This window comes from Melanerpes formicivorus, unplaced genomic scaffold (assembly GCF_026170545.1).
Source record: "Melanerpes formicivorus ecotype bairdi unplaced genomic scaffold, bMelFor1.0.p_v2 SCAF_60, whole genome shotgun sequence".
In the NCBI taxonomy this organism is placed as follows: domain Eukaryota; kingdom Metazoa; phylum Chordata; class Aves; order Piciformes; family Picidae; genus Melanerpes; species Melanerpes formicivorus.
This window is the reverse complement of record NW_027142412.1, coordinates 4,387,194-4,404,046: the sequence shown is the minus strand read 5'-3', so window position 1 is coordinate 4,404,046 and position 16,853 is coordinate 4,387,194. Positions and strand designations below refer to the sequence as shown.

The window sequence follows — 16,853 nt, the reverse complement described above, 5'->3', positions numbered from 1 at the left end:
GAAACTAGGGTAGCCATGGAATAACTGGCTTTGCATTTGGTCCAGAACCAACCAACCAGCACTCCAAACCCCCACATCACTGTGCAGCAGGTAGAAAAGGTGTCACAGATGTAATGGAAGCTACTGGCATTACCAGTGTAGCAGTAATGCAGACATAGCCATAAGAGCAGCTTCCCAAGCACCTTACCACTTGACACTTACTTCCTAGATCCCATCAGATCCCGTCTGCAATAGAAAGAGAAGATTCCAGTGAGGTTACTACTGCTGGTGAGATCTGGAGTATATTTTACCAGCCATCCACATCCATATCCATCTTCAAAAAAAAGTTCCAAAGTCAACAGGACGATTGCAGCCCGCTAGTGTGAAACTGAAGTCTCTTTTCTTCTACAAGAATCAATCTTAAAATCCAGGTGACTTGGGAATAATCCTTTTTATTTTCCTCCCCAACTCATACCTGTTTTCCCAGAAGTCCATTTCCAAAGGGCCTTTGAGTGACTTTGCATATCTGCTGTTCTCTTGGGTATACTGGTGACAACAGACGTCATTAGGGCAATAGTTTGAAAACCTCTGGTGCTCATCAAATCTGTCATGCTGTTAATTACTACCTTTAAACCAATGCACTTAAAATATATGTTCAAAACCTGTAAAACTCACAATGTCTTCTTCCCCTGCCAAAAGTAATTGAATGACTGTCTGCAGGTTGAGGACTCACTATGTCCTGCTTTCCTGTACTACTGTATTGTATCAGGCTACTTTAGTCCCTCAAGGCTGAACAGAGGTGGATGCTGATAACCTGTTTAGCAGCCACAGCAACTAGAGCCTGTTGCTCTTAAGGCAAACATGTCTCATGAGAATCTAAAACTTTAGAAACTATCAGCCTGGTCACCCAGTGCTCTGCAGGTTTTATGTTCTCTGTTTCCACAAGCACAATGAAAATACAATCAAATTCAGAAGGCAAAACACTCCATGGAGTTTCAGCTGTAGTACTTTTGATGGAGTAATGCTCACCAGGCCAAGCTCTGTGCCTTGCTTGCCCTTGCAGACTTAGTCTTTTACCTGAAATTAATTCCTTCCAGTACCACAGAAGAGAGCCAGACACAGCTGAACAGTATCACAAAAAATGTTTAAGAGCAACAAGATTCTACTCAGCCAGCAGTTACAGAATTGTTTATATAAAAAAAGAAATGTCACAGGAACATGGAGTACTTCCATGCATGAGCTGCTGGAGAGGGTACAGGAAAGAGATAATTACAGTATTGCCTAAAATCAAGACAGGACAAGTTGTAAAACATGCTGGTTATCTCCTACATGTCATCAGGTTGGACCAAAAAACATTTTCTGTTCCAGATCCAAGAGGAATTCTTAAATTCACTTTCTGAAAGTCAGGTTTTGCATCATGCTGTGGAGGGGAAAAGTCCACCTCACAGATCTGTAGCAAATTACTTTGCTTCCTAAGGACGCTTTATATGGAGAGAGTCAGTCCAAAGCTGGATCCTTAAGAATTATGTTTAATGAAGCTGTTGTTTGCTTGTTTTATCACATATTCTTGAGCAGTCCAAGGGACTTTCACAAAGCAGTGTGCTCATGGTGATACACTGAAAAAGTCTCAGGAGGCACCCTGTGACTGATTTCTACCTACTGCAGAAGGAAAACCAGAACTCATAAACTTCTCTTCTTTAGTGATTTAAAGTCACTGTGAAATTGGAGAAAGCTCATTATAAGCAGCAGAGTGCTCCTGCTAATGCAAAACCTGGAGAATTTAGAAACAGGTTTTGCGTTGTTTCCTTAGCTCCTCAACTACTTTTTGAAATAATAAAATAGTATTTCATGGGCCTTTTCTAGGGAATGTTTATCCAACCTCTGTAGGAAAGAGCCCTAAGCCCAGCAGTCACAGCACATTCCCTGACTGTTGCAACAATGACCAAGCATAAGGTACTGCACAGCATGGAGGTCAAAGTCCTGAGAGAACTGGAGTACAAAACAATGGTTGAGTTCCTCCCAAATCTTTCAGACTGTCTGATTCTAGGTACTTCTAACACTAGGAAGCAGAGCAATAGGTAGAAATGCAGGGTCTCTTAAATAGCACTTCTTGCCGCACAGGCCTGAGAGGCTAAAGAGCAGGCAGGTCTCGGCTGTGGATCTCTTAAAAGTGTGATGTGGTCCTCACACTCCTGGTACAAACACTGCCGTGGTGTGGTACATGGCCAACAGACAGCCATTAGCATAGCACCTGATGATCTTTGCTAGAAGGGACTGGGAAGAGAGCGAAGGAAAATCTGACACCCACAGCTGTTGTAATCCCACGATTCGGCATACAGAAACCCCTCTGCCACCAGCAGCTGAGTGCTGACAGCTGGAGGGCATGGGCTCCCCAGGCTCTCAGTGGTACAGCCTTCCCCTCAGCAAAGTGCAAATAAATGCAGAGAATTTGGAACTGTATCTGAATGACCTTCTACCTAGCAGTTCCCTCAACAGGTTGGACAGGCTGCAAGTGTGACAGTGGCCACAATTTTCAAAAGCAACTGCTCTAACAACAAAACAATCCCCAGGAGTTGCGTCCCCATACACAGCATTCCAGCCCCTGCTCTGGCCCCCTCCTCACTTTGTTGTGCTGGTCCGACCGGCCATGTGGTGGTGCAATAAACTGGTCAGGTTAAAAATTACCATTGTTCCTTCTTCCCCGAGTTTACTTTCAGCAGAGATGAGTTCTCTGATCTTGTCGCTTGGCACAGCTCAGCGCACAATCAGCAAAAGAGAGGTTCTGGCCCCACAGGCTGGGGCAGTAGTGCCCCAGTAGGTTGGCACTGCCACTGCAGCAGTGGTGAGACTTGGCTCCTTACTTTATGTAGCTTATCAGTTACAGTAGCCTACAGCATATGTGGACCTCAGGTGGAAGGGGGCCAGATGGACAAGTGGCCTCCCTAATTCAAAATCTATGTTTAAAACCAGCGTAGTTTGTTGACTGAATGATTTTATATGTAATGTTGTCATGATATTGTTATGTGGGGGGAATAGAGAATGTGTTGTTTCAAAATATGTGATATGTTCTAAAAGTAATATATATATCTGTATAAGAAATGCATTGTTTGATACAGCGTATAGTGCTTGCATTGTGATAACAGTTTATAGGAAGAAAAGATGTTAGTGTACACTCTGAGAGAAGTTTTCTATACACTGTAACAGTAGGAAGAAAATCAAAGATAATTCATTGGTCTATATGATAGAGTAACACTGAGAAGGGAATGACTGAGTTTCACGGCAGAGCAGATGCCAACGGAACAATTGCTTTACGATGCACTTTCCTACTTTGGATCTCTTTTCTGTCTCTTAGTAGGCTGCTCATCAGATTCTGCGAATTTGAGTACTCTTAGGGCCATTTTCACACGTCAGCTGATCTTTCAATCAAGCATGAACATCATCTTTTACGGGGCTTCTTTCTGCCAGGTTTTCTATACAGGCAGTACCACATCAAGGTGGTTTAGCACATTACTCCTGCAGACAACCCAGTGGTTTTGCAGAGTTGCAGTCTCTGTGTTTCAAGCTTCCCTGGCAGTGATATAAATGGGAGATTTTTATTATTTTTTTTGCTGATATCCCTGGAAACTACTGAATCTGCAGCCTGTGTGACTACAGTCCAAACACACCAGCAGACAGCTGGCTGCTACTGAAGAGGAGGAGTAGCTATTCCTGTTTCATCTCTGTTTAATAAGCTTTCTCAGACTCTTGGATGTGCTGCCAACAGAATTTTCTAGCACACCACTTTGCCTAGAGGAAGGGTGAGCTACAAAAACAACTCCTGACGAATACTTGTCCAACTCGTTCTTAATATCTTGCCACAATGACATTTCACAATCTTCCAAATATGGTCCAGTGAGAGTTTCACCTGAATATTATTCTAAAGGTTTATGAGCAGCCTGGTTCATTATGCTGCCTTGAGATGGTGAAAAGCACAACCTGCAGACTATGCTGGTTTTCCTGTGACGTCTCTGCCCCCCAACAGATGCATTTTATGCAACTCACACTTCCTCTGCTGAGCACCTCTGAGCTCTGGGATGAAATTTGGCATTCTGAATTTCAGTCTCAAGACAACTTACTGTAAATCCAAAGGCTATCACATGAACCAAATAAAACTGACAAGAAAACAGAATAAATGAAACTTGAACTGACTCACCACTGAAATATGTGCTGTGCTCATACAAGGTCATTTCTGCACTCAGAAAATGGCTGTAAGTAATAATTACAAAAAAAAATAAAGACAGTGAATTTCTGCAGGAGTTTGGTTAGTACTGCTGAAGTGTAGACAAGCTTTAACTAGAGGAGGCAGAACCTACTGCAGTTCATCAGGAGAGGACAGCAGGATTGTCCGCTGTGGAGGTTAGACTGTGTGAGCTAAAAGCGCTGAGCAGGGTTACATAGGGGATGTGTGAGTGCTGTGAGAGGCAATTTCTGAGGTAGCTGTAAACTGACATCTTGAGTTTTCAAAGTGTGTGAAAGAACTTCAATAGTTCTTTCAGTGTTTACAAATCACAGAAACATACAATGCTCTTTCTTGCAAGACCAATCTTACATTAATTCCTCCTGACCAAAACCAGTGCTATCCTCAAAGAAATCTTCAGCTGTGTGAGTAGCTGAATGCCAATGTCAGACGCCAAATCTGCTTCCAGCTTACACAGGGGATTGCCTCCCCTTACACAGGGGAGGTTACTCTGCTCTCCTTTCTTACCATTCAGGTTGTGGGATGCCTCTTACACTTCTGTTTGTTCTGGGAACTGTTGCCTCTTTTAATGTTGTTCCCTACACAACAGTTCCATTCCCCGTGAGGGAAGAGTATTGTTTGTTCTGACAGAGCCACTTTCCTACTAAGGGTTTGAGCCCTAGGAGCAGGGGGTTTCAGTTGCAAGACAAAAAGTCTTGTTTCAGGTAGGCAGTTTTATCCCTGGCCAAAGGCTTCATCCAGACTGGTTCCACACAGCATGCAAACTGCCACCCTGTTAAGGATTCTTTTCTAATCACACCACCCCAGTGACAAGCACAGTTACCTCCCAGCTGTCACAGAACTGGACAGATGCACCTAGTGTGGCTCCAGCAAAAATGCGATACTGTTACGGAAGCACCAGGTGTTGCTGTCCTGCAGGGGCCGGCCTGGAACACTCTGCTGCCGACTTCGCCTTGTGCTGTTACCTGGAGGCTCCACGTGGGTCTGTGGTGCCCACAGGACTCTCATTTTGTCACAAATAATTCCTTAAATATTGAACCTCAGCAGTGAAAAGAGCACCCCACTGCCAAATATAAAATTACCAAATTTTAACAGCAAATCCATGTATTTAGTTTTTTTTTTTAAAAGCCACAACAGAGACAGAACACTCACCCCCACACTCCCTGAGCTAAGCATCACATTCAAGTTCAGCCCACAGCCTACAACTGCCTCAGTCAGACAGCAAAAGGCCTCACTGATTACTCTGTAGGACCGCAAAGGCTCTTCAAAGCTCAATCACCTCAGTTTGCATCAGACCAAGAAATGAGAACACACTTCAGGAACAGCAAACTGTAGAGAAGGGCTAAGAGGGAGGAGAGAGATGTAGGCCTTTGTGATTGTCCCCACAGCATTCTCCCCGAGAACCTTGTGGCCCACGGTACAGCCATGGGGACTCTTGGCTGGATGAGCCCAGAGAGCTGTGATCAGTGGGGTTCAATACCGCTGGTGGCCGGTCACAGGCAGTGTGCCCAGGGCTAGGTATTGGGGCGAGGCCCCTTTCATATCTTCATTAATGATGTGGATGAGGAGATCCAGGGCACCATCAGACACTACTAAATTGAGCAGCAGTGTCGATCTGCTCCAGGGTAGGAAGGCTCTGCAGAGAGATCAGGACAGGTTCAATCCCTGGGCTGAGCACAGCACAATGAGGTCTAACAAGACCAGGAGCCAGGTTCTGCACTTTGGTCACAACAACCCCAAGCAATGCTGCAGGCTGGGGGCAGAGTGGCTGGAAAGCTGCCCAGTGGAAAAGGGTTTGGGGGTGCTGCTGGATGGCTGAACATGAGCCAGCAGTGTGCTGGGGGGGGCTAGGGCCACCAGCATCCTAGGCCTGCACCAAAACCAGTGTGGGCAGCAGGAGTAGGGCAGTGATGGTGCTCTGGACTGGGCTCTGCTGAGGCCACAGCTTGAGCGCTGGTTTTGGTTCTGTGCACCACAGGACAGGAAAGACACTGAGGTGCTAGAGGGTGTCCAGAGAAGAGCAACGAAGCTGGGGAGGGGTTTGGAGGGCATCATACCAGCAGCAGCTGAGGGAGCTGGGGGTGTTTGGTCAAGAGGAGGCTGAGACCTCACTCCTCTCTACAGCTCCCTGAAAGGAAGTTGCAGCGAGGCTGGGGTTGGTCTCCTCTCCCAGGTGACCAGTGACAGGATGAGTGGAAATGAGCTGAAGCTATGCCAAGGGAGGTTTAGACTGGACATTAGGAAAAATTGTGTTACTGAGTGGTGAAGGGTGGGCACAGGCTGCTCAGGGAAGTGGTGGAGTAGCCATCCCTGGAGGAGTTCAAGAAGTTGTAGATGTGGTGCTTCAGGATATGGTTTAGTGGTCACGATAATTGGGTTATGGTTGGACTGTGATCTGAAAGGTCTTCCCCAGCCTTAATGGTTGTATAAAATCAGAACGCAAACTGCATACCTACACACGCAGGGGCTGTGATCCGCGTAGCTCCAGGTCCCCCCCTGTCGCTGCCTGCAGGAATATCTTTGGTCACGTCCTGCCCTCTGCTGACAAAGACGTTTGTTGGCACAATCAGCACAGCAACGACTTCCATTCAGTCAGAGCAGCGCTTCTCACCATCCAGAGGAAGGACTTGGCTCTGCCTTGACCGTTCAAGCTACGATTTAATCCAGCTGTGTCCATGGGCATCATGCTGGTTCAGTTATCAAAACAGCTTTATTTCAGGAAAACACATTACTTTTACCTGAACTTAAATCAGAGTTAAGTTCCCCTGCTCTAAGGAACAGGCAAGTTCCAATCATAAATACAGATTTTTTTCAGCAAATGAGTCCCACTGCATGTCTTATGTGCCTGGAGACTTCACAGGCTTGTAAGAGAGCACCCTGCCCCTCCCAGTAACCTGTGTGCTGTGCTCCACTACTTTCTCAACCCTTCAACTTTTCCATCTGTGTCCTGCACCTTCTTCACCTTCCTTCCTACACTATCTTTGGTTTCCCTGCAATGAAGGGATACAACTTCCCCTTCCTCAAGGGCAGCATCAGCCAAGCGTGCCCAGGGCCAGAGAGGTGCCAGGTGAGACTGCCTGGAGACAGCAGTACGATGGCAGGAGGTGTTTGGGTTTGCATCTCCATTTAGCTATTATTTTTAAAAGGGAAAAGAGTGTTGATTACAGCTCACCTGGGTATAGACTAGGACTGTACTGTGAGGAGCATGGATATCTTCCGCCCCCTCTTCCCCCCCAAGAAGCACAACTTCCACATCTATATGCAATAAAACTGTATTTTTGTGTGTTTTTTGCCTCTTTTTTTTCTTTTCAATACAGAAATCTATACACTTTCTTACAAAACTGCAGGTAACTACAACTTTTAACTCATTTTTGGTCGGCAAGTACTGTAAAAATCTGTGTGCAATTATCATGTATTTACAGGGCCTCATGTTAGTGATTTTCAATGATTATTACAATAATGTCACACACTCTCAACATAAGACATGGCTTAAGATAAATATATTAGTAAATAAATATTCTGAGAACATATTTCCATAAATGAAATGTGCTGCTATACATATACAGAATATATACAAGATGTTGTTTAGCTTTTAAAACATCTTAAAAAATGGTAATGAAGGAGAAAGAGCCCTTTGACCTTATTACAAATCTTTACAACAAGGTTCATACAAAACAATGTTAAGTGCTATAAGATAACTTTAATTAAAAACATTTTAAATAGTGCCTCATGAGCCAAACACAATGGCAGCTGTTCAGGAGAGTGGTAGAATGGTACTTTGTTAAACCCCCACCTGTCATGGCCAGCCACCCTGTGGGTCTGCAGGGAATAGACTGGAAGCTGAGTATAAAACCAAACACAGAAAGCAGGGGGAGGGTACTTCTGCGGTAAGGCCTGCAGAGATCTCCACAGCATGGGAATGAGACCAGCACATCCAGGAACACCGTAAGCCAGAATATTCACACTTCTCTCTTACAGCCACATTTTGCCCCAGGGTCTAACGCACCTTAGGGGACCTTAGTGCCTCACAAAATGCCAAGTGCAGCCAGGGTAGTGTGCCATGGCTTCATCACTGCATTGGAGTGGAGGAAGCAGAAAGGCAAGACTTAGAAAAACCAAAACCTTGAGAGTTTATTCTCCCAACACACACTGCTTGCACCAGCCACTCAGAGAATGAGCTTTATACACAGAGAATGTGTTTACTGGGATTTCTCTTCTCACCTTGCACCAAGACATTGCCTTGTGTCAACGTTCTGAACAGCTGGGGTTTGGTATTTGCTCATTTAAAAAGGTTTCATCTGAATTCCTTTAAACAGAATTGGTTTTCCTAACTTACTGAGTACAAATTAAAATGCATTTGCTGTTTCTGAGATGTTTGCTTCTTTTAAGAGATTCCATCTAGGACCATGAAGCAAATCAGTTGACTCAGCACAGTGCTGCTGGGGACGTGACTGGCAGGAGATGGCACAGCTCTTTTCCATTGTTTCTGAGTCTCCCCGAAGCACACTGAGCTTCAGACAGACCTCTCCAGAAGACTGGCACTGCAGGCATTAATGATTGGCTTCCCTTCAGGAGAATCCCTGCTGTGAGTGCCCCAGGCAGGGTGGCACTGTGTCCTCAGGCACGTGCAGCATGACAGGCAGTTTACTCCGTGCTACGGTAGCCTCTGACTCAGAAGCTGCTGTTTCCACAGGAAACAATCGCGATCAGAAGTGAGGACTTGCATTATCTCACGATAACAAACATCCCCACTGGTACAAGAACAAAAGTGTGTGTCCAGGCTAATGGGGTACAGACAGCACTCTGTACACAAGAGCAAAAAGAAAAAAAGAAGCACAACTGGCTGGGCTCAAGAAACTTTCAAACAGATCAATCCATGGGAGCTACATCAACCGCAGCAAGTCAGAAGACAAGAACTAAATCGAGCCCCTCACTTTCCCACAGGCACAGAAGGGAACAAGCACTGCTCCCCTCAGGCATGCTTGCAGTCTGTAGAGAGGTAAGATGCTTTCTGACCTGTTTCCAAAATGAGCCAGCCGAGTTGCAAGCACCCTGCAAGCTGTTTTCCTGCATATGCCAGCATTCCTCACAGCTCTAACAGGGGTACAGGTGCCTGAAAAACTTCCTTTGGAAGGCAAGCTTTGTGACCTACAAAGGGTTTACCCTTTCTAAGGACTTTCTTCTAGCATCTGTTTGAGGGAAGGGTCCCCAGCATTCTTCATCTGTCAGAAGATATGAGGTCCATGGTTTAGAAGGAAATGAGGATGGGAACATTCTCGGCTACCAACTTCCCTACCCTCACTCTGTTAAAACTAATCATAATAGCAGGAGACCCTTCCTAGTCAAATCATCAGAGCAGCATGAAAGGGGTAGGAGGGAAGAGGAGAAAGGAGACAGTCCATGCTTTACCTCCCTCAGAATCACTCATACAACTTGCTGGCTACTAGGATTTGCTACTAGTAGTCGGTAACTCAACATCCATTCAGCAGCTGCATCCCTCTGGACTACTACATATCAAGGTGCTATCTGGTTTCTAAGGCAGGTGTAGCCCTGAGCTTATTGAAGGCTGGACTCCTGTAAGTAGGAGATAATAGCATCTACACATAGCCTGGCTTAGTCAACACACTGCTAGCTCTCATCAAGAGCTGACAGGGTTGCTCCTAAATGAAAATATAAATAACACTTTGTCATTAATATAGAAATGGTACCAGAGCTCAGAAGTGCTCCATGCCGTGTCCCATCTGGGCTTTGCACACAAATGGAGGCCTGAAGGCTTCAGGCGAGAGGAACAAAGACAACCAAGCTGATGTGGACACCGAGGGAGAGGAAGCAGGGGAGGGACTTCTCCACATTACCACTTTTGTGTGTTTGTCAAAGCTTAAAAAACAAATTAAGTCCATGAGAATCTGGAGTCTCTGCTAAGCTCTGCTTCTCCATCTAGGATCACCTGGACAGGTCTAGTCGCCGATCTGGCCTCTCTCCAAGGGATAAGATCCAGCACCTGTAGGATAAGGAAAACTGAGGAACATTTCATCTAGAAGAATCCACCCAGTTTTGGGGCACCCCAGAACAAGACAATGACTGACCGAAGTAAGTTCAGTAGAGTCAAAATGCCTTAGCTGGCTAAGAGACTAGGACTTTTTCAGCTTGCCGAAGAGGTTTTGGGGGGACCTCTAGCGACTTTGCACTACCTCCATGGAAGCTGTCACAACAACAGAGCCAGGGTCTTCACAGGGATGCATTTTGGACACGAGATAAGGAGCTTAAATTGAAAAATGCAGCATTCAGACTGCAGATAAGGAGGATCTCTTCACCATGATGGCAGTCAAACACAGGAACGTGGGCCCAGAACAGTGCAGTATGTGTCCCTGGAGGTTGTCACGGCCTGGCTGGATAAACTTGGTTTCATCTGACAAATTGCTCTCCTCTCAGAACTGGCCAGGCTGGACTAGATGATGGCCGGAGATCCCCTGCAGCCTAGGGTACCTTACGATTTTATGAATACCCTTAAAATAGCCTTGGCAAGGCATGTAAGGAATATCCTCTCCATTCTGCTAGTGGCGCTTTTTTCCCCCTTGTCTTTGTCCACAGCAGAGATGTTCTCCACATATCCATCTATAGCAATTCCAAGTTTTTCCACTCTTTTTTTTCCTTTTTTTTTCCCCAGTCCTTCAGCTTCTCTGTCCCCTCCCAGCACTCCAGTCCTGCCTACTCAGGCAGCTGACTACAGCTGCCACGACTGGCACAGTGTCCCTGGTTGTGGGAGCTCTAATGGGCCCTGGTACGAGCAGTCAGTTTTCCCCTCCCTGCAATAGATGAGCACAAAAGCCCTGAATATGGTTATGCAATAAATGGTAATTTTCTGTTCCTCGGGTTATGAGCAATGAGCCCAGGGAACAAGAGAACACTTTTGGGGGAAGGATTAGTCAACAACCTGCTCTTACACACGGGCAGCAGACACCTTTGTGACTGCAGGTACCTAGGAAGTCAGCAGCATTTCATGCACTAGGACAGAAAGGTAACAAGCAATCAAACCCCCATACACATTACCTGTGGCCTTTGTGGTTGTCATCAGCTTCTGGGAACTCAAAGTGGGACTGGGAAACAGCGTTCCAGCTTCCTCCTCCGGAGAGTAGCTCTGCTGCAGGAAGGAGGCTGCCTCGTAGCACACCTCCCTCTCATCCTGCAGCTCTCCTAGACCTTGGCTGTGCAGGTAAGTGTCTAGCTCAGGTGTCCCATCCCAGGAACTGCAGACTCCTGTGTGGGCCCCTTGGCACTCTGTGGGTAGGATCAGCTCACAGTCTCTGTCTTCAGGTATGATGGGGATGCGCTGGCCCAGCTCACACACCCCCGTGCAGCAGCCAGGCAAGGCCTCCTCAGGGAGAGTGTACTGCACATTCACTGCATAGTCTTCTGTATAGCAGCCACTGCCTCCACTGCCACCGCTGCTGCTGCAGGCTACCTGCTTCTCTTCATAGAAGCAGCAGGGCAGCCCCTCATATTTCACCCCATCTGTCCTATGTAAGTGGTCGGAATTAATACTGTACAAGCCTGGGGTGTTGCCTGCCTGCGGTTCCATGCCTGTGCCACACGACCCCCAGAGGGGAGGGCTAAGGAAGAGCGCACTGCAGTCAACTGCCCCGCTGCTGGGCTCCAGGGCAGAGTGCTGCAGCTCAAAGCAGCAGGTGCATGCCTGCTCCATGGGTGGCCCTGCTCTCTCAGGGCTCTTCCAGTTCCTTTTAATATTCAAGGCAGCACCAGGAGCGGCCTCATGTCCTCCCTCTGAGGTAGTGCCATTCGGATCCCTGTGCTCTAGAGAGGAATTGCTGCTGTAGTTCATATCCATGCTGCAATTGGACAGTTGGTCCCCTGAGGAAGAAGCTGGCACAGGCCGGCAGTCACCACCCACCAGGCTGTGGCCGTGAGCTGGAAGCTCGTCCTGGTGAGGGCCCTCCAGGAGAACAATTGCAGCCCTGTTGGCACTACTGACCTCAGCCGCCCGGCAGGGGCTCCTGCTGCGGTAAACGTAGGGATCGTAGTCGCTGCTCAGGGAGCTGCGGAAGGTGGAGCAGCTCCCATAGACGCCCTGGTTGCTGACCTCAGTGCAGTCAACCATGGAATCACTGGAGGAGCAGTGGCACTGCCCAGAACTGCTGCTGCTGCTGTCACTGCCAGGGCAGTCAGCCAAATACCCACTGCACACGGAACGATGACCGTGATAGCAGCTGAAACTGGAGGCACTGCCGCTCTCCAAGCGGGATGAGGGCACCACGTGTACCACAGGAGGGAAAAGCATGCTGCTGCCAGGCTGAAAGGCACGGGAGGGACCCTTTGAGGAAATGCCAGCTGGGAGCTGTCCATCTTGATCAGGGTAACTAAGGCCTTGGAAGTAGTAGTGCTGGTACATGGTCTCGTACTGGGAAAAGCATGCTGCTTTGGAGAAACTGCGCCCACCAAACTTGGGTCTTCGGAAGCTGTGAGCTGGAGAGTAGGCCCTGTGCTCCAGGCTGCAGTGGTACGTGTTCAGAGCATGGTCCAAATGGATGGGCTGATAGCTTCGGATGTATGCTGAGGAGGGGGCTTGGTAGAGGCTCTGCTCCCCGTGGCGCTCCACTGTGAGCACTGTGATGGGGTTCCCGTGGGGGTCCATGCTCGTCCGGGTGGGATACGCTGTGATCTGCCCCGCTCGGTGCACTCGACCCGGGTAATGGACAGGCAGAATCACCCTCTGCTGCCGGCTGCGTGCCGGGTTGATGGCCTCCAGACAGACTGGGCCTGCATTTCCCTTCTTCTGTTCTGAAGGAGAGAAATAAGAAGGAATGAAAAACTAGTCTATTTTATGCAAGGAAGAGGGACGTTTGGTTCTGAATTTCATTACATGGCACACACTCAGGGTTTAAAAACATGCACCCAGCTTTTATAGAGGGAACAAAACCAAAACAAAGACATTTAAAACCATCTGCCTGGAAGCCTTTGAAACAGTTGTATTTGCTTAAAAAGGAAAGGAAGCAAAGCAATTTCAGATACTGTTCTCACATATGCAAAGCCTTCTGCCTAAACATTATTTCTCTTTTTCTCCTCTAGTGCTGTCTCCCAGTGACAGGCCCAGAGGAAATGGTCACAAGCTGCGCCAGGGGAGGCTCACGCTGGATCTCAGGAAATATTTCTGCACTGGAAGGGTTCTCAGACATCAGAGCAGGCTGCCCAGGGCAATGCTGCAGTCACCATCCCTGGAGGGGTTCAAGCCCCATGTGCAGCTGGTGCTCAGGGACATGGTTTAGTGTTGACCCTTCAGTGCTGGGTCGAGGGTTGGACTGGATGAGCTTGGAGGTCTCTTTCAAGCAGATTTATTCTTGTGCTTCTGATCTTGCAGGTCAAGAGCAAGGCTGTCAGTTGCTGCTCGAGTTTTCATGGCACACAGTTTTATGTCAATTATTAATAGAAGTTATTAATGTCAAGTAATTAATAGAACACTTTTTCAAGACAGAAGAAATGAAAGAGGCAGAGAGCAGGTAAGGGAGATCATGTTCCAGGTTACACCACCACAGGAAAATAATGGTAAAAAATAAATAATTCTCTTTTCTTTGTTATTACCAAGAAAAAATCTCACAGCCCTGGCTGCCCTCCTTGCTCTCAGGAGCTGGCAGACGCTGCCCCACACTGGGCATGGTGCCCAGAGCCAGGGAAAGCCAGAAACAAGACCTGTCCTGCCGGGAACCGCTCCCAGCTGTGCCGCTGGGCTCGCGTGGCAGCACAGACCATGAGCTCTGTGCACATCTACCGAGGAGCACTGCTCCTGCTCCACCCTGTGAGCTGCTCGGCCCCAGCCAGGCAGCAGCACTCACCGATGATGTTGTGGCGGCAGTGGGGGCAGGTGTGGTGCTGCAGCAGCCAAGGGTCCACGCAGCGCTTGTGGAACCGGTGAGTGCAGGGAATGACTCGCAGCTCCTGCAGCAACAGGCAAAGGGACATGACACAGCTCTGCTTCCAAGAGAATTAATTTGGCACAGCTAGAACTAAACTGATTCATTCCGAATCTCAAAGCAACAAGAAGGCAAAAAATGCCCTCAGTTTCAACCCAGCCAAGGCAGCTGTGGCCAGCTGCCCCAAGGAGGAGTCTGCATAGGCATGCTATGGCTCCATGCAGATTCACTGCATCTCTGTAGGATACTCTCTTCTCTGTGTCCTATGATCTACACCTTGAGGAAGCCCCACACTAGAGTTCTCCTTCATTTATTAAATGGCTATTTTTAAAACATAAAATCAAAACAGTTCATTTAACAATGCATCTTGCTGTAGCTACTGGCAAGGGAAAACACTAATGGCAAAGCAAACCAGCACAGCATGTATGACACTTCTTCCCTTGCCCAGCACTTACATCCTTCAGCTACTATCCACTGGCCTGCTGGATATGCACCAGCTGACAGGCACAAGAAATTTTCTTCCAATTACTGCTCGAGTCTCGCTATGAGCCCAGGCTTTTGAGTCTGCAACATGCTCTGGCAAGCAGTTCCACAGTGCTGGGAGAGAAACACCACGTGTTGATTCAGACTGGGTCCCAGCAGTTTCATTTAATTGTGCCCAGTCTTGTACTGCAAAAACAGAAACACTGGATTCCTGTCCCTGCTCTCCATTCATGGCCTTGGACTCCCTCGGCCCCAGGCACTCTAGGACTAAACGGTCCCAGTCCAGGTTGTCAATTTTTCTGTACAGAAACTGCTACAAAAACTTTGTACAACTTTCATACAGCCATTCTGAAGTTCTTTTCTGCCTTCATCCTTGCTACTCTGAGTAATTTCCCATCAGCTAACTTCATTAACTCTCTGTTTGTAGCACTCAAATACTGCAGCCGCTATCTTCTATTGCCTTTCAAATGATGAATCTTTCATGAATAGCTTAAAAACAAATGTCCTCCAATAATTCTTATTATGGAAGTTTTAAAGCTGTACTTAATGACTGCCTCTGTTATAAAGAGCCCATTTTCTATTTCACCCTTTCATTGCTTTCTCTGGCAGAACTGTGTCACAGAAGGCAAGCACCGACATCAACGCAGTGATGGCAAGTGAGGAGTCAAAAACCAGTTTCTGAGCCTTTTTGGCATCTCCTCTTCTGGCTTCCCAGCAATCCTGTGTACCTGGCATTTTAAAGACCAGGTGCCATAAAGCCTTGAGAAGCAAAACATCAAATGCACCCCTGTAATGGGTTGGGGCAGACCCCCTCCCCACCACGCGCAGAAATAATGACTCAAACAAACGGATTGCAAAGGTGATGGAAAGTTTAAATAGAACGGTGAGTGCGTGCAGAAAAAAAACTAGAAATACAGTGACGAGAGAGAGAGAGACCCAAAAACAGACCCAGAGAGATCCCATCCCCACCTGGGGGTGCACCCAAACCCCCAGGGCTCCTCCTTCCCCCCCCCACTGCTAGGCTAGTCTCAGCTGGCCAGATCTGAGACTGCCCATCCCCCCGTGGCCTTGGGCCTAACCAGGCCCATGGCCGGGAGATCTCCTCCCCCCAATTACCAGGTGGCGAGGAGGAAGGAAAGAGGAAGTGCCAGACCCTGCCGTGAGACTTATAGTGGTGCAAGGGATCATGGTAGGAAATAACCTAATTTCCTGTGTCCACCCACTGGGCTGGACTTCTGGACACAGGAAACACCCCTGTAGCAGAGGGCACCCAGCCCAAACTACGACAACCCCATACACCCAACAGATCTCAAAGGCACAATCATCGTAGCAGACAATTTGTTAGAAATACTGAGAACTGAAGGCCAGAGTAAGTCTGACTTCTTCATGAGTCTTTCTCAGAAAAGCCACCTGATAGAGGTAGCAACATGCAGAGTGAGTGCCCTCACCTCCCTCTTTGTAGTATGGGGAAAAGCCCTTGAGATTTCTTTGGGAGATGTAGAATGCGGCTGAGGCTGAGCTGGTTACTCAGTGCAATCATGGCAAGCAGCACCACCTCAGTACACCATGTACGAAACAGCCAGCACCGTAACACAGTGCTAAAATAAATCAGCTACGTGCTCAGCCCAGTTGGGAGAAATCATTCATTGTTTACCTCCCCATCAATGTACTTCTCCAAGCAGATGGCACAGTCAGAGGTAGAGCTGCTACTGAGTGTGTCCAGCGCTCCACAGCTACCTTCCCGGTGTCCCTTACTTTTGGACTTAAACTTCCTGGTCTCCATTTTTTCCAGTGCCTGCACTGCAAGCCTGTTCATGGAATTCTATAATAGAAGAAACAAAAACAACAAACAAAACAAAACCACAACCAAAACAAAAAAGGCAACACTGCTGCATAAGGGACCACAGCATAGTAGCCCAGAAACACCACCATATGAAATTAACATTTCATCCCAACTCATGGCAGGCCCAGACTAGGAACCACGTCGTAAATCAAACAGAGAAGGCTAACAGCTAGGACTGAGATCAGAAGCCGGTGAATGCATGCCACTGACACAGGGTGAAGGAGCTGACACTGGGACTACATCTGCTTGGCTGGCAGGCAGCAGCTCCTCAAGGCAATGTGCACAACTTGGCCAGAAACCTTTCCTGAGCTATCAGTACTGACTGCAGTGTCCCCTTACACTGTTACCACCACACTGTCAGAAGCAGTGCTTGAGAGAGGAAGTCAAG

At 47.6% G+C, this 16,853-nt stretch overlaps 2 protein-coding genes and 1 long non-coding RNA gene across 7 annotated transcripts in view; 2 read left to right on the top strand and 1 right to left on the bottom strand.

Annotated features, from left to right (window-relative positions):
- KREMEN1 (kringle containing transmembrane protein 1) overlaps positions 1-7,502 on the top strand; it is a 35,917-nt gene extending 28,415 nt beyond the window's left edge. For 2 of the 3 annotated variants that reach the window (XM_068161958.1, XM_068161960.1), the window contains exon 9: positions 209-7,502. In XM_068161958.1, coding sequence (XP_068018059.1) covers positions 209-365 — 157 coding nt within the window. In that variant the 3' untranslated portion in view covers positions 366-7,502. The remainder of the gene's footprint in view (positions 1-208) is intronic. The other variant, XM_068161959.1, reaches the window with a different exon arrangement.
- A 394-nt stretch (positions 7,503-7,896) lies between these two features.
- The window catches only part of ZNRF3 (zinc and ring finger 3), a 67,501-nt gene continuing 58,544 nt past the window's right edge, over positions 7,897-16,853 (bottom strand). For all 3 annotated transcript variants that reach the window (XM_068161954.1, XM_068161955.1, XM_068161956.1), the window contains exons 6-9: positions 16,277-16,444; positions 14,062-14,164; positions 11,267-13,012; positions 7,897-10,217 (exon numbers count right to left, since the gene is read on the bottom strand). In XM_068161954.1, coding sequence (XP_068018055.1) covers positions 10,174-10,217; positions 11,267-13,012; positions 14,062-14,164; positions 16,277-16,444 — 2,061 coding nt within the window. In that variant the 3' untranslated portion in view covers positions 7,897-10,173. The remainder of the gene's footprint in view (positions 10,218-11,266; positions 13,013-14,061; positions 14,165-16,276; positions 16,445-16,853) is intronic.
- Positions 13,283-16,852, top strand: LOC137453037 (uncharacterized). Its single transcript, XR_010990224.1, has 3 exons — positions 13,283-13,728; positions 15,232-15,505; positions 16,415-16,852. It is a non-coding gene; the product is annotated as an uncharacterized lncRNA (long non-coding RNA).